The 13,965-nt window shown below is 42.8% G+C and overlaps 1 protein-coding gene across 1 annotated transcript in view; it reads left to right on the forward strand.

Annotated features, from left to right (window-relative positions):
- Positions 1-13,965, forward strand: part of LOC310862228 (arf-GAP with coiled-coil, ANK repeat and PH domain-containing protein 3-like) — a 72,114-nt gene that overhangs the window by 55,820 nt on the left and 2,329 nt on the right. The window contains exons 13-24 of the mRNA XM_083770004.1: positions 297-397; positions 512-623; positions 1,303-1,511; positions 4,422-4,491; positions 4,613-4,707; positions 4,818-5,035; positions 5,159-5,248; positions 6,133-6,225; positions 7,531-7,751; positions 7,986-8,095; positions 9,004-9,114; positions 9,228-9,289. Coding sequence (XP_083626130.1) covers positions 297-397; positions 512-623; positions 1,303-1,511; positions 4,422-4,491; positions 4,613-4,707; positions 4,818-5,035; positions 5,159-5,248; positions 6,133-6,225; positions 7,531-7,751; positions 7,986-8,095; positions 9,004-9,114; positions 9,228-9,289 — 1,492 coding nt within the window. The remainder of the gene's footprint in view (positions 1-296; positions 398-511; positions 624-1,302; positions 1,512-4,421; positions 4,492-4,612; positions 4,708-4,817; positions 5,036-5,158; positions 5,249-6,132; positions 6,226-7,530; positions 7,752-7,985; positions 8,096-9,003; positions 9,115-9,227; positions 9,290-13,965) is intronic.

The following is a 13,965-nucleotide window of genomic DNA, read 5'->3' on the forward strand; positions in this document are numbered from 1 at the left end:
ACGGCACCTACAAAAACATCGTAAACATAAGCCTCAATGTTAATTTAACTGTACAAATGTAACCAAATGGGGCCCTTAATTGACCCTGGTCCATACATTTGTGCACTCTCTGATTTCTTCAGATCTAAGACACGTATGTTTATCTAATATCGTCACAAAGAATTATCTCGACCGTGTGCCGTTAACAGTTTGCCAGGAAAGAAAATGGTTTAGCCGTTAACTACTTAACATCTACTTCTAACATCTGATGTATACGAAATATGATAATGTGATGAAGAATGTTCTCATGCGTTCAGGATTCCCTGACGGTGGTGGTGGAAGACCTCAGGCTGTGCTCGGTGAAACCATGCGAGGACATCGAGAGGAGGTTCTGTTTTGAGGTGGTCTCGCCCACAAAGTAAGACCATTTCCTTTTTTTAGTTTGACTGTAGACACCAGTCGATATGGAACGGCACAGATGTTGGTAGTGATTTGGTAAGCTAATTCCACCCTCTTCCATCCATTTCAACAGGAGCTGTATGCTGCAAGCCGAGTCCGAGAAGCTTCGACTTGCCTGGATCCAAGCAGTTCAAGCTAGCATTGCTTCAGCATACAGAGAGAGCCCTGATACATATTACTTAGAAGTAAGCTCCGGGTTTTGATTCAAGTATAATTTGTATGTTTTCTTTCTTTTTTTATGTCGTTCAGATCGTCCAGGTGCCAGAAGGGTGGGTGGGGGGTATTTGTAGTCGATATTAGGAAAGCTTATACAGAAGCACATGAAAATGTATGATATAATTAATTTAGAACTTACCAAACCCTGTTTGCAGTTGTCTTTAAAGGAGTGCTTGTTCAATAACAGGGGTCTCTCCCAGCTCTCAAACATTTACTATCTATCATAATATTGTTATTGAACACATTTTAACCCATTTTGGGAGGGAACCCCTTTTGGTGTTTTAAACATTATGTTATAATTTAGCTATTGAAAAATATCAGATGGCGCGCTATGAACTTGTAGGTCTGCTATTTTTGAAAAATCGTTAAAATGTGGGGCAAATTATTGAATATACTGTATATTTCAGAGCGAACATTTTTAACTAGAATATTTGCTTCTGGGGGGGTCCCTGGAACTACATATTTTGAGATGCGGGTCCGTGGCCCAATAGAGTTGGATTTAGAAGCCTTTTTGAAAATCGACCTCAGTCCAAAATGGGTGTAACAAAATGAATAGATCACACACTGCATATACTCAGTGTGCCACTTGTACAAATCCAACTCTCAAGCTCTCTCTCTCTCTCTCTCCGTCTGTGACTTTGTTTTAAGCGCCTGGATAGAACGGCGTCCCCGTCCACCAGCAGCATCGACTCGGCCAGCGAGCCTCGGGAGCGCAGCGTCCGAGGGGAGAGCATCCTGCAGAGGATCCAGTGTCTGCCCGGGAACGAGCAGTGCTGCGACTGCGGCCAGGCCGACCCGCGCTGGGCGTCCATCAACCTGGGCATCCTGCTGTGCATCGAGTGCTCTGGAATACACAGGTATGGGTTCCTCTTTAAACCCATTCATTCTGACCCGAGATCAGATTCTAAAAAATGTCTTCTATACATCCTGACGGTTTTCTGAAAAAGCTATGTTTCTGTGTCGGTCGTTCTTCGATTTCTCAAAAATAGCAGACCTGCAAGCTCGTAGCGCGCCACTCGGTGGCGCGCTATGAGCTTGTAGATCTGCTATTTTTCAATAGCTAAAGCATAACGTAATGCTAACACCAAAAGGGGTTCCCGGCCCAAAATGGGTTAACAAAACTTGTGCTACAGTGAGGCGGGATAAAGCAGGTGCATCATTTTCCGCATCATGTACTGTATTGGCTATATCTTTGCCAATACTAACATTATGAAGTACATCTCGGTGACATCACAAAGATGTATTTTATAATGTTACTGAGACCTCCATTTCTAGGCAACACAGGATGGGGGGGGGGGAACTTTTTTTTAAAATGTATTTCCGCACAACAAGGTATCATCATACTATAATTAACCGAATGTCTGAATGAATGAATGAATGTCAGAAACACCACCGTATCTCCTCATTGCCTGCACCAATCGCTCCCACTTTTCACACAGGCATTGACCATAATAATATGGAGGTCTTAACGGAGCCATTTTTTCAATAAGAATAAGAATAATGAATTTATTAGTGAATAAAAACCCGTTTATTTGTCCGTGGTCCATCTCCGACCGAGCCACACTATTAGCACACATCTCTCCATGCCAAAAGAATTCTGCACGCTCCCAGAATCCGGCTAGGCTACATTTTACCGACGCAACTGTCATATTTACTGTACAGATATTGTTTTTACATCACCACACGATCCCACGGGACTCATCTCCCCGCAAATCACGTGTCACCAGTGAAATGCATGTTGGGACGGACACAGATTAATACTGGGACACAGTTTCCCGCGCAACATTCCCCTTGCATTCTCCAACGCACTTCCCCTTTTTCACACCGCCCCCAGGCAGGCATCAGACCTATGCATCAGACCCACATGAGGAAAACAACTCGGTCCCATAGTAGTACAGCTACTCTTGCGTCAGTCGACATAACTTCTTCTTTGGGGAAGCATCGCGGCCGGGTTGCGTGGCACAGGCACCTGAAAGCAATGACAACGACACGTTCCTAAATCACACAAAACATCAAATTCTTATCCTGATTATATAAAGAACAAACTACAACTTGCTTTGAAGGGCAAAAGCCAACCTCTGCATTCACCGTTTAATAGCTTATATCTCCATGGGCAGCAGACGGTGAGCGGTTAGGGACCGTCTACAAAGTGCAACACCGAACTTGAAAATATTCAATAACTTCCATTTATAGGCAGAATATATCCACCATATTCACATCACACATCAATGGTGTACTTACTGTATGATTGTACTACAGCATTTAATTAGCCTATACTTTAGTGCCCAACCCAACTTCCCAAGACCATCTGTAAACAATTCCCCCCTATCAGTAATGTGATCTATTACATCGACGCACACTGAACATGATTTGCTGTTCATATATTCAGAACGGGTAAGGACTAGTATTATTAATGATTGAAAATGAGTGGTATTCCCCTTTTAACTATTTTAAAATGTTTTTCAAAAAATGGCAAATAAGTTCAGGGATAAGGGGTGGCACAAGATGGGACCCTATGAGTTTTGTCAGACATCCACCCATTCCTTCCCTTTGGCCGTGCAATGTTTCTGTCACGGAGTATGCATGTTGTTCGTCCTGCCGCACACATCACCGAAGGGATTACCGGTACTGTGCAGCAGGCTGCTTATTGGATCAGGCTGGTTTCGATTGCGAGAATTTAGAGGATAAAGATCCACTTCACTTTGACACTATAAAGACATTAACCCATTCTGAACGGGCACCCATTTTGGTGTCGGCATCATGTTATGCTTTAGCTATTGAAAAATAGCAGATCTACAAGCTCATATCGCGCCACCGAGTGGCGCGATACGAGCTTGTAGGTCTGCTATTTTTGAAAAATCGAAGAGCGACTGACATTTCTAGAATCTGATCTCAGGTCAGAATGGGTTAATCAGACCAGTGTGTGTCCAGTGGAAAACCTCGTATGAATCTGATCTCAGGTCAGAATGGGTTAAGCAAAACTATCGAATGGTTCTACACAGTGGTAGACACTGCGTTGAACATAGGGTAGCCACGGCGTACGTTTGTTGACTGGAGGAATCATACTACACTTGAATACATCCTGTTGTCATCCAGGTCAGCGCACTCGCTGCTCTGTTACATCACACCGTTGAATCACCGGGGGTTGGCGCTCATGGTCTCGCCCGGGAACGTGTCCCATAAGTGTCGTAGGTGTTTACTTGGGGATACAATTATTACTGCTTATGCGATCACAGACCCCGTCTCTGTTCCACCCACTGATTGAATATTCATGCTCCGTGTTTTGGGGACTGTTGTCTTCTCACGGTGAGACCAGGCGAGGCCCCCCTGTTCATTATGGCAGTGAAAAGCGCAAGAGGCACACTATCAAGTTCTTTTTCTTTTCTTTTTTTTTTCTCCCTTCGCTGTGCCACTGTTGCCTGGATACTGGATGGTTTCACTGGAGGAACTCTGGTGATTTGCATAACATTAGGTGCAGCTTCTCTCGTTTCCCCTAGGAATAATGGGGCTTTAGGACCCTGCTGTTATTCATAAGCACATCACAATGCAAAGGCATGCAGTATGATGCAGTATCTGTTGAGCTTCCTGTTCTGTTTATTAGAAGAGTATACAGCTTATTTTTTTGGTGAACTTTTATCTGTCTGCGATATAGTTGTAGTAACGTACATTGTCTTGAAATTCTGACATCTTGCAATGTCGTATAACTCTTAAGAGCATATTATGTAATTCATTTGTTTGTATTTACTTGTTTTTTTTCTCCATCAAAGGAGTTTAGGGGTTCACTGTTCTAAAGTGCGCTCTCTCACGCTGGACTCATGGGAACCAGAGTTGCTAAAGGTAGGACTCTGCTCGGGACTCATTAGCTATTCATGCCTTGCCTTGAAAGCGCAATTCGAATAGAATCCAACATATATCTCATGGAAAAGAGCCTTAACATGATGCCTGTACTGAATTGCAGTTGATGTGCGAGCTGGGGAACAGCATCATCAACCACATCTATGAAGGATCACACAAAGAGCAGGGTGTTAAGAAACCCTTACCGTCCAGTTCAAGGTAAAAACATAATTATGTTTTCCGACAAACAACTGAAACATGTACTCTTACGGTCAGGAAGTTGTCATTAGCATTGACTTTTACCCATGTCTTCAATGTGTCCCCTGCAGGCAGGAAAAGGAGGCCTGGATAAAGGCCAAGTATGTCGAGAAGAAATTCCTGAAGAAGCTGGGCTCCACGGAGATCCTCGTCAACGGCGAGAGGAAGTCGGGGCTGCGGTGGAGCGTGAAGAAGTGCCGGAGACATAACAGCGCCACCACGGTGCCCAAGATGCGGAGGAGATACCGACAAGAACCTGGAAGTGCCTCCCCTGCCACCCTCTCCTCAGGTCTGTGTCTGTATTTTGACTCTCTAGTCACTGTTTCAGTATCTTTGATTTTAACTGAGGCAGTTGTGAAATTGCTTTTCTCAATCTTTCTTTACTCTGTCGGTATGTGCGTTTGTGTCACAGCATCCGTGAAATTCCGCCGAGACTCCCTGTTTTGCCCAGATGAGCTGGACTCTCTCTTCTCCTACTTTGACACAGGATCCGGACCTCGGAGTAAGTCCAAGTCACTCCAATTCTGACACATTCACCTAAATAAAACGGTTATTTATTGATTCAGAATCATGATCAATAATAAGGCACAGGGGGGGCGGCAGTGGCTCAGGGGTATAGTGGCCAGTAGAGCAGCCGAATGGTAACCCTGAGTTTCCCAGTTCGATGCCGGTCTCCCCCAGAGTTGGTGTCGAAGTGTCCTTGAGCAAGACGCTGAACCCCTAATTTGCTCCTGATGTGCAGGTTGGTGCCTTGCAATGGTTTCCTCTGCCGTCGGTGTGTGAATGGGTGAATGTAATGCACCATCTATTCTGTATATAAATGCGCCATTTACCATTTAAGGCAGGGGTTCTCAACGTTTTTGGCTGGGGACCCCCGGGAATGCTTTGGCCATGTCTCGCAAACCCCTGCCCCCACCCACACCCAAAATTGACCGCTACAATAACCTACAATAATACAATAGAAACTACATCATAAATAAATACTAAAACCAGATATAATCATTAAGGAAAGTGTATGCATGTGTACTATGTAAACCCATTTTGGGGCGGGAACCCCTTTTTGTGTTTTAAACATTATGTTATAATTTAGCAATTGAAAAATAGCAGATCTAAAAGCTCATAGCGTGCCACCGAGTGGCGTGCTACAAGCTTGTAGGTCTGCTATTTTTGAAAGATTGTGAGAAAAAAAACTGTCAGGATTTAGAATACATTTGTAGAATCGTTCCCAGGTCAAAATGGGTTAATTTCCATTTTCCAGCCATTCAGTTGCAACGTACTGTGTGTGCATCACATGAGTGCATGTATGTCCATAAACATTATTGATCAGAGCCATAGCTAGCAGCAGTAGCTAACGTGTCCATCTGCTGGCGTGCGCTGGTCCGGCAGGTCTGAGCAGTGACAGCGGGCTGGGAGGCAGTACAGATGGAAGCACTGACATCCTGGTGTTTGGCTCGGTGGTGAACAGTGTCACAGAGGAGGGTGAGTGCAACGTGTAATAGATTGTACCTTAAAGCGTTAGCTCAGATTTTTGGAGCTGTCCCATGTCCCATGGTGGGAGTTCTGGTCTTGTTTCCGGTCTTTTTGTGGGGGTCACTGGGGGCCATGCATAAAAAATAAATTGATCCACAAAACTAACGGGGGGGCACGGTGGCACAGTTGGTAGTGCTGTCGCCTCACAGCTAGAAGGTCCTGGGTTCGATTCCCGCTCGGGACGCTGTGGGTGCTGGCGGCGTGTTTCCTCCTCCGCGTCATCAGTGCCCATACCCGAAGGCGGGGTTGGCGAAAGGGCTTTTGTGTGGAGTTTGCATGTTCTCCCCGTGTCCCCTAGGGTAGGTACCCTCACAAAAAATGCAGTAATCCTGGTCACTAAACTGCCTCCCCCTGGCCATTGACCTATTTCTACCATATAGAGCAACTTTCGTTCAACTTGGAACTATTCTTTGTGTACTATATGGTAGAAATACGTCAACAATACAAACTAAAGTGTGTCGCTTATATAGGCCCCTCCCACTAATTTCGGTAGCTGTTTACGGCTGAACGATACTGCCTGTGATATTTTAATCGGATAGGTCGAGAGATTGAGAGATTTGGACAAAATCTGTAGGAGGAGGAGCATTTGGTGGAAATTATTTTCTGACAGAAACGGAAATTAAGATTTTACGACTTACGGTTCAAGAGTTATAGGGAAACACGTAAAGTGGGCTGTTATAGTGCCACCATGAGGCTGACTGATGTAATTCCTTTTCAATTACTTTTCATAATTATTATTATGAACCCCCCCCCCCCCCAGTCTTGTAAATATGGCGCTTACGGTCTCTAATTAATTAATATCAATTAAACTATACAACGGATCTCTTAGCAAAATACAAGCACACGATTTACGATGAAGCCAGTCGATTTGACACATGGCTCGAGTGTGTGCGGCAAAAACTGTGGGAGGAGTAGTGCTCATTTGCAATAACAATAGTGTGTTTAGTTGTATGGATTCATTTATTTTTAATGCATGGCCCCCAGTGACCCCCACAAAAGGACCCAAATGGCCCAGAACTCCCACCATGGGACCAAATGCCCGGAACTACTTAATATTCACCAAAACCAGACCAGAACTCCCACCACGGGACTCGGGCAATCAATGAATACCTTTTTTTTGCTTCAAGTCCAAAAATCTGAACTAACCCTTTAGTTCGGACAAAACAAGTATTTTTTGCAATGCATGGGAATTGTAGTTCACAATGTGAAACTGAGATAAGATAAGATACCGTCTGTCTCGGAACTCGCTTGCAGAAGGCGAGGTGTCCGAGGACTCGAGTGGCGAGGCTGAGCTGGAGCCGGAGACGTCGGACCCCGAGGACGTGAGGGACCTTCACCCCGGGGCGCTGATCTACAAGGCCTCCAAGGCCCGCAACCTGCCCGTCATGGCCGAGGCGCTGGCCCACGGGGCCGACGTCAACATGGCGAACGACGAGGACGACGGGAAGACCCCGCTCATACAGGCTGTGATGGGGGTGAGTCAGTCCTGACGTGTACTTGGTCGCAGCCTGGTGTCCCAAGACGTAAATACCAGATCTACAATCTCATGACGTGACGCAATGCGTCGGAGCTTGTAGATGAGCTGCTACTTTTGTAGACGTGCTATCTCGTGTACAATCATCACACACTTTCATTGATAAAGTGAGTATACAGTGTATATTTCCTTACCCTCCATTAAGTGTGTGTGTGTGTGTGTTTGTGTGTGTCAGGGTTCATTGATAGCCTGTGAGTTCCTGCTACAGAACGCGGCTGACGTCAACCAAAGAGACGTACGAGGGAGGGGACCCCTGCATCATGCCACTTGTCTCGGACACACAGGGTGAGTAGTGAGTTCCATCTTCAGTGTGGCATGCCTCTGTGGGTGGCACCACAATGTCGACTTGATGCCAGAAGATTGGTATAGCATTTACATTTACAGACATAACTCACAGTAACCGTTATGTCACTGTGAGTTATGTCTGTAAATGTAATGTGCACTACTGGCCACTATACCCCGGAGCCACTGCCTTATTATTGATCATGATTCTGAATCTATAAATAACCGTTTTATTTAGGTGAATGTGTCAGAATTGAATGAGTGACTCGGACTTACTCCGAGGTCCGGAACCTGTGTCAAAGTAGGAGAAGAGAGAGTCCAGCTCATCTGGGCAAAACGGGGAGTCTCGCCGGAATTTCACGGATGCTGTGACACAAACGCACATACCGACAGAGTAAAGAAAGATTGAGAGAAGCAATTCCACAACTGCCTCAGTTAAATCAAAGACACTGAAACGGTGACTAGATGTCAATATACAGACACAGAGAGGGTGGCAGGGGAGTTTGAAAACTGTTATGGAGTTACAACTTGAATGCGTGTGGTTCTGTGCCAACAGTGGTTCTTGCTTAGTATGTGTGATTGAGTCCATGTGTGTTTGATGTGTGTGGATGTTTGTGTTGTGAGAATGTGTATTTTCGTGAAGGTGTTTTGTGTATTTGAGTTGAGTATTGTTTTTTGTATTGTCTCGTATATGTTTTTTTATTTCCCTTTGGGGAATTACTCTATATGGTCGACAGGAGAATATGCTATACTACAATAATAGTATAGCACATCTGCAGTGGTTGGAGGTGGTCTCCCTACTCTTCCAACTAGTTCAGAGTGAACTAAATGTAGTAGCGGTACATTGGACATCTCATTCACTGCTTGTGTTCTGTGACTGATCTCCGTCTCTTGTTCCCGTCGTGTTTCAGGCAGGTGTGCTTATTCCTCAAGAGAGGCGCTACGCAGAACGACGGCGATGAAGACGGTCACGATCCTCTAAGTATAGCCGTGCAGCAAGCCAACGCAGACATCGTTACCTTGTACGTCACTGTGCTAAAGTACCTACACCTGTCAACATAAAGCCTGAGATATGCTTTATTGCACGCGGATGTCACGCACTGAACATCTCTCTTTCTCCACCCTTTTTTTTTAGGTTGCGTCTGGCCAGAATGAACGAGGAGATGCGCGAGTCTGAGGGACCATTCGGTCAGCCAGGTCATTATCCCACCAGCAGTCCCACTGAGCAGCAGTATAAGAGATGCATACAGGAGTTTATCTGTATCAACATAGCTGAGTGTTAGGAGAAGCTTCGATCTCCACTTCAAATCCAGTCAGGTCTAAAATAATATATAAAGGAAATAAGAAAAACAGTCCAGGGGGTGCCTGTAGACAGTGGACTGATCTAGATGGACCTTTTGGGTGATGAGATCAGATCAGATCAGATCAGATCAGATCAGATCAGATCAGATCAGTAACATCAACCAGCAGATTAGATGCATCTTCTCCAAATAGCCGGGGCCCCTAGAGAGTTAAAAACGTCTAATACCTATTCTTAGTGGATCAGATTAGGATTTTGGTTGTTATAGATATTATTTTATTAAGCAAACATCTTAATGTTTGCTCTGATAATTCTGTGATCACATATTGAATATCACAAGTGGTCACAATTATGTTTTGGTTTTGGTTATGAACTTCCCTTTAATCCCAATCTGGTTCACTCGGAAAGCCATTGAAAGTGTTGAACTCTTGGGCCCAGGACATTTCCAGTGTTTCACTACCCAGCACAGTTTAGAGTCGGTGTTGTACCAGAACCTGCCACCTACCCTCTCAGGATCACACTGTAAAACTCAGTATTAGTGTCCTTGTAATGATGTCAGAATCGCAAACAGCTGACTTTGAAAACATCTGTGTAAATGAACATACAGCGTTCAGCACATTCATGATTTGTTACGCTTAATTTATACATCATGTTACATGACGGAGCCGCATGCCTAAACAGCTGATTTACAAGCTTTGTAGATATTGCTATTTTCAGCAGGTGACACCGTCGTGTGACAAATTATGAATCGGGCTTCAGTGTCTTCACAGAGCAGGACGGCTCACTGCCAAGAAAGACTTTACATTATTACTTTACGACAGTGTTCCAGACCTTACATTATTAGTTATGATGGTGGGCCTGTCGTTACATTATTACAGTGACCCTGCCCTTACATTATTACGTTATGAACATTCTTCACTACGTCAAAGCAATCAGTACACGACTACACGTACAACAAAGTAGACAGCAGCTGATTTAGGACCAGCCTTTCCCTTTTATTTTGACTTGTCAGAAGGAATTCCAATACGATACAGGGTGCTTTGAACCAAAGATCAGCCAGGGCATATTGAAATTCTGTTTGATCACTTTTGCTATTTGTTTCATTTAACTCTGAAAGTGAAGAAGTTGCCCTTATTTTTTACTGTGCAAACACCAAGTAACACAAAAGACCCTCTAATTGTCAATCATGACTATTCTGGCTGTGCATGGTGGTGGTCTTACAATTAGACCAGCAGAAGGAGTAACCACAAAGATGGGTAACAACTGTGAGAGTAAAAGCTCATGAGCTAATGTTTTTACTCTGTATTCGGCTTTGAGACTATTCAAAGTAAAGCTTTTATGTCAATTTAAAAGCTAAATTATGCACTTTTCCTACCAACAATGATTTGATCTTTGTTTTTACCGTTATGCATTTTGTTTGATAAGATAGGGTTATTGTTTTATTTTGTATTTATTTATTATGAAATGCCCAGAGCAATAGTGCAATGATGATTTGAATACAGATCCTCTGTATTTTTTTGTATTATTTTTAATGATGCAGATGGTATTTTTTTAAGCTGGATATATTTTGTTAGATTTTATTTTACTGAGCACTCACACTAACTCAACACCAGTAATAATATTCCCGTTTTAAAAAGACAACGGCGTCATAATTTAACAATAGCAAACTACTGTCAGTAACTATGATGTGCAAACTGCAGTGGAAGATGGATTTTTTTAAATAAGATGTATTAAACTAATGTGTATGACTGTACATACAGTATTTGTATGTGGAAATGTTTGTCAAAAACATTTGTTATTGGTAATCTGATATATGATGTCTAGGCCTATATTAGATTTGTTCTTGGTTTTATTGGTCAAATAGTCATGCATGGGTGGCTGTTGCCCAGCCCTGTTGCGTTTGTTTACTTCTATACCCAGTGTATGTGAATACTTGGCATTTAGTATTGTTGAATCATGTTAATATCCATGTTATATACTGCCAAATCATAAGAACAGTGCATGGAATGACATTCCTCAGTTTATATCTGTGGTCCTTGGCCAGAAGAAAATTGATGCAGATGAATTGAATGCCTCTGAAACTCCATTGGCGGTAATGTTTGGTGCAGAGAATAGTGTGGGCTTGATGAAGATGGATATGGCAGTACAGCTATTAATTCCATTAGAGAAGCAAGAATACATGGATCCATCTGTATTGACATTACCCATCTACAGGGTCATTGAAGAGATTCCAAAGGGGACCATTCCCTTAGCTAATGTAAAACCAGGTCCTGTGTAAAATGTTATTAATCTCATAAATTCTATATACACAGCATTGTTATAGCATTTGAGCAAACTGCACATTGCATTTGCGCAAACTGCACAGAGCATTTGGTACTGTGCATGTTCTGTATTGGCAGTCTCTTAAAGGGACACTTCACCCTTTTTGCAAAAAGATATATGTTAATGACGTTTAGAAGCTTTAGATCACTTTCCTGGGGGTCTTTATGTGTGTAATATGTGGTTTTAGATATTTTAGATTGTAGCAGTGAGCCTGTTGTCTCTGATGTCATGGACACTGGTCTCACTACCTTCCTGGACTACAATTCCCATAATTCTTTGGTGCACTGCTCCTCCTTGTGGATAGGGGGAGAGCTGTCTTACTGAGACAACATGTAGTCCAGGAAGGAAGTGAGCCCAGTGTCCATGACATCAGAGCCAACAGGCTCACTGCTACAATCTAAAATATCTAAAACCACATATTACACACATAAAGACCCCCAGGAAAGTGTTCTAAAGCTTCTAAACGTCATTAACATATATCTTTTTGCAAAAAGGGTGAAGTGTCCCTTTAAAATCACTGACTGCTCAGTTGTTCACGCACTATGTACCACAGGCTAAACCGGCCTAAATGAGAATATGAAATGACTTGCTATGCTAGGTCTCTTTTACAGTCTAGAGGATAGATACACTGTTGGGATTTTGTTCAAGCCAAAGACCGCAGACAGTATTTCAGAAGGATGTGGAGGCAGCATCTCCTGATAAGTGTTTACCATTATCTTTTTATACAAGGTTATGATAGAGGTCCTTTTTAATATATGACATATACCAGACATGCGTTGAGGTTCCTTGAAATGAACAGCTTCGGCTGATTGACGATTGACCATTCCTGCTCGTCAGTGTTACTTTCAAGCACTTTGAAATATGTTAGAGAAATTACTGTTTAATGCTCACATATACAATCGTTATCATGCAAGCCTTTTGTTATTTAGTGCAGTACATTGTGCAGTATATAGTTGCTCACATAGGCAAAAAATAACCAATAAACAATAGTTTGCATCAAGACGGTGGAAGATCATGCTGTACAAGACAATAGTATTAACCACTGTATACTGTATAAACTAAAAGCTATTAACACTTCAACTGCTTGCTTCTAACATGCAACTCTGAACTTTCGTGTTGTTTTCTGTTTCTGACTGTTAATATCTGTACCTTTTTTTTTAATATATATATTGTAAGGGAACTTGTATCTCAGAATATACCTGTGTATATTAACAATTATTGGTTCAATAACTCCTTGTGTCCTCTAAAACGCTACTGAAAATAAAATGGAAATATGATTAAAGGCAAACTTTTCTCTTCGCTTCTTGCTTCACTCTTCTGTCCTCTGTTAAGTCACACCCTTCCCCTACAGCTAACCGCATTAACACATTTTGAATGCTTAATGTACGTACTCCGTCATACAATGGAGTTGCTCACTAAAAGTATCTGATCCAGCAAGTTAACAATGCATTGCACAGCTATTTCAGGTGCATGGCTCCCTGTCATATAATTGATGAACAAAGTAAGTCAGGCTTAACTTGTCTTTATACCCTGCTGCCACTATCAAGAGAAGATCACAATGCGGGGCCAGGAATAGAATAACACATTGAGGTTTTTCATATATATTTGAGCCTCATCTAAGGTGTACATTCATCCCCTCAACATCACCCAGTTACATACATGATGGACGAACAGCGAAGAGCAGAATGTCCAATCCCCCTTTAGATGTGTTTGTTCTGGGGAGCTCTCAAGGGATACAAAAGAGTTCAATTCCCTTTTATGTCCATAGATGCAGCTGTTGCCATGGTTGCGAGAAAAGTAAATCCTCCCTATTTGGGAGCTGGAGAGAGAAGTGTTCATGGTGCTTACTGCTTAGTGTGTGTGCCCAAATTCTACCATGAATCATGCTGTTGGTGAACTTTTATCACAGTTTTGACTTGATCATTTCTACAACTTGTGCCAATTCTTAAAGGAACTACAACATGCATTTTAAAACAGTTTTTAATATTTAATATATTGTTTATGTCCCTCGAACGTATTTCTAATGGTTTGAGCCTGAATGACCACAATATAACAAGTTCGTGTCATTTCTGTCCGGCTTCTAAAGCAGTTTTAGCTGCAGTACCACAATGTCCTGATGTGGTGGGGGCGCTGATATGCAAATTATTTAATCTTTGAGTCATTATAATACTGATGCTATGCCAGATAAACCCAGGCTTGTTTCCATGCCAGCTTGGAAAATCAACAATGGCGGACATTGTAAACAGTGGAA

Source organism: Protomyctophum parallelum (genome assembly GCF_964188405.1).
Source record: "Protomyctophum parallelum genome assembly, chromosome: 7".
NCBI lineage: Eukaryota > Metazoa > Chordata > Actinopteri > Myctophiformes > Myctophidae > Protomyctophum > Protomyctophum parallelum.